The sequence below is a fragment of the Physeter macrocephalus genome, chromosome 16 (assembly GCF_002837175.3).
Source record: "Physeter macrocephalus isolate SW-GA chromosome 16, ASM283717v5, whole genome shotgun sequence".
In the NCBI taxonomy this organism is placed as follows: domain Eukaryota; kingdom Metazoa; phylum Chordata; class Mammalia; order Artiodactyla; family Physeteridae; genus Physeter; species Physeter macrocephalus.
In genome coordinates this window covers 101,399,458-101,407,172 of record NC_041229.1, presented here as the reverse complement: position 1 = coordinate 101,407,172, position 7,715 = coordinate 101,399,458, and the positions used below count along the sequence as shown (strand labels likewise).

The following is a 7,715-nucleotide window of genomic DNA, read 5'->3' as shown; positions in this document are numbered from 1 at the left end:
AGGGAGGGAGACGCAAGAGGGAAGAGATATGGGAACATATGTATATGTATAACTGATTCACTTTGTTGTAAAGGAGAAACTAACACACTATTGTAAAACAGTTATACTCCAATAAAGATGTTAAAAAAAAAAAGGGTCATACAATATGATGAAGTGCTATTCATCCCTAGGATGCAAGGAGTTCAACATATGGAAATCAATATACATAATAGACTATATTAATGGAATGAAAGTTAAAAATCATATGATCATTTCAAAAGATAAAGAAAAACCCATTTATATAATACAATATCCTTTCACGATAAAAATGCTCAGTTAATTGGTTGTAGAAGGAACACACCTTGACACAATAAAGGTGATATATGACAAGCCTTCAGATAACATCGTACTCAGTAGTGACAGTTTGCAAGATTTTCCTCTAAGTTCAAGGGAATAAAGGGAGCCCACTCACACCACTCCTATCAACATAATCCTGGAAGTCCTAATCAGAGCTATCAGACAAGAAAAAGAAGTAAAATGGGGCTTCCCTGGTGGCTCAGTGGTTGAGAGTCTGCCTGCCGATGCAGGGGACACGGGTTCGTGCCCCGGTCCTGGATGATCCCACATGCCATGGAGCGGCTGGGCCCATGAGCCATGGCCGCTGAGCCTGCACGTCCGGAGCCTGTGCTCCACAACAGGAGAGGCCACAACAGTGAGAGGCCCGCGTACCGCAAAAAAAAAAAAAAAAAAAAAAAGATAGAAAGAAAGAAAAAAAATGCATTCAAACGGGAAAGAAGGAATTATATTCTTTTTGTTACAGATGATATGAACTTGTATATAGAAAACCCTGAAAACTCAACCAAAAACTTTGTTAGAACTTATCTACAAATTCAGTACAGTTGCAGGAAATAAAATCAACTTATGAAAATCAAACACATTTCTATATACCAACAATGAAATATCTGAAAAGGGTAAAAAAGAAACAATCCCATTTACTATAGCATCAAAAACAATAAAATGATTAAGGAGATGAAAGATCTGGACACTGAAAAAAACATGATGAAAGAAATTGAAGTGGACAAAAATAAATGGAAAGAACTCATGTTCATGGATGGGAAAAATTATTATTTTTAAAATGTTCACACTACCCAGAGCCATCTATAGATTCAGTGCAATATCTATCAAAATTCCAGTGGCATCTTTCACAGAAACAGAAAAAAACTGTGCAAAAATTTATATGAAATCACAAATGAACCCAAATAGTCAAAGCAATCCTGACAAAGAAGATCCAAGCTAGAAGCAGAACACTGTCTATTTCAAGCTATATTACAAAGCTATAATAATCAAAAGAGTATGGTACTGGCATATAAAGAGACACATAAACCAATAGAACAGAATCATGATTCAAGAGGTGACACATTCAGAGTCCACAATTTCCAGCTGTAAGATTAAAGGACATTAGGCTTACAGATGACAAGGGATACTTTAAAGGCTTCCATTTCCCCTATGGGAGACTTGAGTATGTGGCAGCCATGCTGGTCCTCTTACTTTTGGATGACCCTTGCCAGGCACAGGATAACCCAAACTTCTCACTCCAAAAATTATGACTCCTGAGTTCTATAGATTAGTTACCTTATATTGTTGAAAGTATTACCTCTAATGAGGCTTTTTTTCTCTTACAAAATTAAACATACAGATTATAGCCACAATTATTTCTAATTCAACTTCAGTACCATCTCATTGAGCACAAAATTTTATAGAAATCAATACTAATTACAGTGGGGTAACCATGATATGAGGACTAATGTGAGAACCCACAAGCATTTAGCTCACTGAATCCTTGGAAAAGGCCTACAATGCTGTTTCTTCAAACAGGCAGACCCTACTATCTTGAAGCACCTTCCTCTCACTTCCCATTGGTAACTCCTTCTCACCTTTATAAATGAAGTTTATGGTAACTCACCTCTAACTACTATTCTGAAATGCACCCACATCTTATGAAGAGGTCATTTCTGTGTCCAGTACAGAGAGCTCTGTGGCAACAAAATGACATTCATCACAATGATTCTAATTCTGCATTTCCATCTATAGCTCCCTTGGAACCAAGGCAACCCACAACAGTATAAATTGTATATTGGTACTCAATAAAGAATCTTTATGAAACAATTAATCATAAACTGTGAAAACACCACAGAGGAATGGCAGCAGTGATCTGGAGACACTCACCTGTCTGAGAGATGGCCATATATGAGGCCCCCCACCAGCATTCCAGCCATGAATAGGGATTGAACCACTGGTTTCTGTGACTGATAATCACATACGAGGTCCCACTGGAAGAGAAGGAAACCAGCACAGAGGAGCTTCACAACATCTTTTATCACTCGATGTGCATTCACTCCAATAGCCCTCAGTGAACACGCCCTCTGGTTTCCTTTACTACATCTACTCATCTGTATCATTCATGTCTCAGCTTAAGCATGGCTTTCTCTAGATCCTCAGCTCACTCTCCCAGGTTATACCAGGGCCAATCTTCATATTGACTGAGCACTGCATACCTCAGTGGTTCTCAATCTTTGTCACACATTGGAAAAAATTGAAGTTTGTTTATTTTTTTAATCACTGATGCCTGGATCACACCTATAGTGAAATACATTCTGATTTGTTTCTCTGACAATTAGTCAGGAAATGGAATTTTTTTAAGTTAATACAAATATTTCCAATTGCAACTAGACTGAGAACAAGTGACCAAGAATAATTTTTCCCACATTATATCAAGTATGTCCTTGTCTAAACGTCAATCTTCACATTAAATTTTAAGCTTTGTGATAGTAAAATTCATAACCAGTTTGTTGATTTCATCATCCTCAGTTGTAATGTAAGTGTTTGGCAATTTAAAAGATAAACAATCACTGAAAGAATAAAAGAGAGCTGGTTATACTATCTACTCAGTAACTGAATATTTGAACAGTACCTATTTATGTTATTCTAAACACCCACACCATGTACTCGAAGAGGTAAATGGGGCCTTTACCTCAGTCACGATGGTGGAGGAGAAGGAGCTTCGGTCATACACCCAGCCATCCACACAGGGCTCCGTGTCCAGATCAGTCATGTTGGGGAAGGTCCCGTTCAGTTGAAGGAGCTGCCACTGAGGGAGAAGGAAGCGATGACATTTCTCTGGTTTCAAGTTAGAATCCAACGGGATGAAGATTCTCAGGAGGACATCAGGGCTGAAGATCCCAGTGTCATTATCAGAGACAGTGTCATTATCAAGGATGGGGACCCAGCAGCGATGACCAGGAATGGCTGCAGTGAAGTTCTCCAGCAGTATGTGACAGGCTGCTATCATGACCGGAGGAAGAACGAAAATCATCTGAAGGATCTGGAATTTTCCCAGGCCACCAACTTCATTCAGGAGCTCCTCAAAGGCCATTGTGAAGAGGCAATTTTCAAGAAAACTCACAATGAATTTGTAGAGATAAGTTCAAAGGGAGAAAAATGTTTCCTTTCATTAACTCACACTAAATCTATGTGACCTCACATCAGTTTCTCATCAACGGTTCTCGTCACTTTGCTACTGCACCAGAACATTGGAAGCAGTTTTCCTAATCTGTCTGGAATCACGAGGTATTAGTTTTTTAAGTAAAGTCATAGAGAAAATTATTTACCAAAGATACTTCTATCTGATGAACATTAAATCTGTTTAAAGGTTTACTCACTTAACGTGCTTCTTCTCAGTGATTCTGTAAAATCAACATTGGACTTTGGCATGTACATGGTCTCTAAATAATCTAAAATATGCCTGCTACAGTCTTTAGTCATTTCCAGAAAATGGAATTTGAGAGACACAGAAGTGAATGCTTTATGATTTTTCTGGGGAAAGAACAGAAAGCAAGTGTTTTTCTTGTTTATACTGACTTTAAATGACAATAATTAACAAAATATAATCCTTTGTTTCTAATTAAAGCATAGTGGAATATGGTGCAATTACTACCTTTTAGCAACTGATATTGTGCTTCAGTTTCAGTCACACCCAGAACTCAAAATAATTTTAAATTCCTTCAAATAAAGATACTGGAGAAAGACAGAGGTGAGCTCACCTAAGGATTTATCTTCTGAGGTTTTCCCTTACAGAATATATTAAGGATCTTTTATGTGCTACTGGTCAGAATCCTGATGAATTGGTCATTTTATCAAGATGCTCCTGGCCTCTTTACGTCTAGTAATGCTTCTCGATTTCCAGTATGTATTTTACTTATATTAATATAACAATTCCAGTTTCTTATACTTACAGTTTACGTGATACAACTTCCAATCTGGTATACATTTTTTTTTTTTTTCGGTACGCGGACCTCTCACTGTTGTGGCCTCTCCTGTTGCGGAGCACAGGCTCCGGACGCGCAGGCTCAGCGACCATGGCCCACTGGCTCAGCCGCTCCGCGGCATGTGGGATCTTCCCGGACTGGGGCACGAACCCGTGTCCCCAGCATCGGCAGGCGGACTCTCAACCACTGCGCCACCAGGGAAGCCCCATTGGTAGTTTGATAAGTATTGCATTGAGTCTATAGATTGCTTTGGGTAGTATAGTCATTCTGACAATATTGATTCTTTCAATCCAAGAATACCATATATCTTTCCATCTGTTTGTGTCATCTTTGATTTCCTTCATCAGTCTCTTATAGTTTTCAGAGTACAAGTCTTTTGCCTCCTTAGGTGGGTTTATTCCTAGGTATTTTATTCTTTTTTATGTGATGGTAAATAGGATTGTTTCCTTAATTTCTATTTCGAATCTTTCATTGTTAGTGTATAAAAATGCAACAGATTTCTCTGCATTAATTTGGTATCCTGCTGCATTACCGAATTCATAGATGAGCTCTAGTGGTTTTATGGTACATCTTTAGGATTGTCTATGTATAGTATCTTGTCATTTGCAAACAGTGACAGTTTTACTTCTTCTTTTCCAGTCTGAATTCCTTTTATTTCTTTTTCTTCTCTGATTGCTGTTGTTAGGACTTCCAAAGCTATGCTGAATAACATTGGCAAGAGTGGACATCCTTGTCTTGTTCCCAATCTTAGAGGTAATGCTTTCAACTTTTCACCATTGAGTATGATGTTAGCTGTGGGTTTGTCATATATGGCCTTTATTATGTTGAGGTTGGTTCTCTCTATGCCCACTTTCTGGAGAGTTTTTTATCATAAGAGGATGTTGAATTTTATCAAGAGCTTTTTCTGCCTCTATTGAGATGATCATATGGTTTTTATTCTTCAGTTTGTTAATGTAGAATATCACACTGATTCATTTGTGGATATTGAAAAATCCTTGCATCCCTAGGATAAATCCCACTTGATTATGGTGTATGATCCTTATATTGTATTGTTGAATTCGGTTTCCTAGTATTTTGTGGAGGATTTTTACATCTATATTAATCAGTGATATCGGCCTGTCATTTCCTTTTTTTTGTGGTATCTTTGTCTGATTTTGGTATCAGGGTGATGGGGACCTCAGAGAATGAGTTTAAAAGTGTTCCTTCCTGTGCAATTTTTAAAAATAATTTCAGAAGGATAGGTGTTAATTCTTCTCCAAATGTTTGATAGAATTCACCTGTGAAGCCAGCTGGTCCTGGACTTTTGTTTATTGGGAGTTTTAAAATCACAGATTCGGGGCTTCCCTGGTGGCGCAGTGGTTGAGGGTCTGCCTGCCGATTCAGGGGACGCAGGTTCGTGCCCCCGTCCAGGAAGATCCCACATGCTGCAGAGCGGCTGGGCCCGTGAGCCATGGCCGCTGAGCCTGCGCATCCTGAGCGTGTGCTCCGCAACGGGAGAGGCCACAACAGTGAGAGGTCCGCGTACCGAAAAAATAAAAATAAAAAAAAAAATAAAATCACAGATTCAATTTCAATACTTATAATTTGCCTATTCATATTTTCTATTTCTTCCTAGTTCTGTCTTGGGAGAGTGTACTTTTCTAAGAATTGGTCCATTTCTTCTAGGTTTTCCATTTTATTGGCATGTAGTTGCCTGTAGTACTCTGTTATGGTCTTTTGTATTTCTGTGGTGTCTGTTGTAAGTTCTCATTTTTCATTTCTAATTTTACTGATTTGAGCTGTCTTTCTTTTTTTTCTTAATGTGTCTAGCTAAAGGTTTTTCAATTTTGTTTATCTTTTCAAAGAACCAGCTTTTAGTTTCACTGATCTTTTCTATTGTTTTCTTAGTCTTTCATTTATTTCTGCTATGATTTTTATGATTTCTTTCCTTCTACTAACACTGGGTTTTGTTTTTATTTCTCTATTTGCTTTAGGTGTAAGTTTAGGATAGTTATTTGAGATTTTTCTTTTTTCCTGAGGTAAACTTGTATCACTATAAAGTTCCCTCTTAGAACTGCTTTTGCTGTGTCCCATAGGTGGTGGATTGTCATGTTTTTGTTTTCATTTGTCTCTAGGTATTTTTAAATTTCCTCTTTGATTTCCAAGTGATCCATTTGTTGTTTAGTAGCATATTGTTTAGGCTACATGTGTTTGTGTTTTTCACAATTTTTTTCTTGTAGTTGACTCCTAACCTCATAGCCTTGTGGTTGGAGAAGTTGCTTAATATGATTTCAATTTTCTTAAATTTACCAAGACTTCCTTTGTGGCCCAGCATGTGACCAATTCTGAAGAATGTTCTATTTGCACTTGAAAAGAATGTGTATTCTGCTGCTTTTGGATGGAATGCTCTATAAATATCAAGTCTATCTGGTCTAATGTGTCACTTAAGGCCTGTTTCCTTCTTGATTTTTTTATGTCTAGATGAACTTCCATTGATGTAAGTGGGGTGTTAAAGTCTCCCACTATTATTGTGTTACTGTCAATGTCTCCTTTTATGACTGTCTGTGTTTGCCTTATATATTGAGGTGCTCCTATGTTGGGTGCATATATATTTACAATTGTTATATCCACTTCTTGTACTGATCCCTTGATCATTTTGTCATGTCTTCCTTTGTGTTTAGTTTTAACAGTCTTCATTTTAAAGTCTATTTTGTCTGATATAAGTATTGCTACTCCACCTTACTTTTGATTTCCAATTGCATGGAATACCTTTTTCCATCCCCTTACTTTCAGTCTGTTTGTGTCCCTATGTCTGAAGTGGGTCTCTTGTAGACAGCATATAGATGGGTCTTGTTTTTGTATCCCTTCAGCAAACTTGTGTCTTTTGGTTGGAGCCTTTAATCCATTCACATTTAGGGTTATTACCGATATGTATGTTCCTATTACCATTTTCTTAATTGTTTTGGGATTGTTTTCATAGGTCCTTTTCTTCTCTGTGTTTCCCACTTAGAGAAGTTCCTTCAGCATTTGTTGTAGAGCTGTTTTGGTCGTGCTGAATTCTCTTAGCTTTTGCTTGCCTGTAAAGCTTTCGATTTCTCCATCAAATATGAATGAGATCCTTGCTGGGTAGAGTAATCTTGGTTGTAGGTTCTTTCCTTTTATCATTTTAAGTATATCATGCCACTCCCTTCTGGCTTGTAGAGTTTGTGCTGAGAAATCAGCTGTTAACCTTATGGGAGTTCCCTTGTATGTTATTTTTCATTTTTCCCATACTACTTTTTTTTTTTTTTTTTTTTTTTTTTTTGCAGTACGCAGGCCCCTCACTGCTGGGGCCTCTCCCGTTGTGGGGCACAGGCCCCGGACGCACAGGCTCAGCGGCCATGGCTCACGGGCCCAGCCGCTCCACGGCATGTGGGATCTTCCCGGACCAGG

At 38.1% G+C, this 7,715-nt stretch overlaps 1 protein-coding gene across 1 annotated transcript in view; it reads right to left on the bottom strand.

The window, feature by feature from the left end:
• The window catches only part of LOC102975521 (solute carrier family 22 member 10-like), a 60,377-nt gene extending 56,965 nt beyond the window's left edge, over window positions 1–3,412 (bottom strand). The window contains exons 1-2 of the mRNA XM_024133329.1: window positions 3,011–3,412; window positions 2,206–2,309 (exon numbers count right to left, since the gene is read on the bottom strand). Coding sequence (XP_023989097.1) covers window positions 2,206–2,309; window positions 3,011–3,412 — 506 coding nt within the window. The remainder of the gene's footprint in view (window positions 1–2,205; window positions 2,310–3,010) is intronic.
• Between the last annotated feature and the right edge of the window lie 4,303 nt (window positions 3,413–7,715).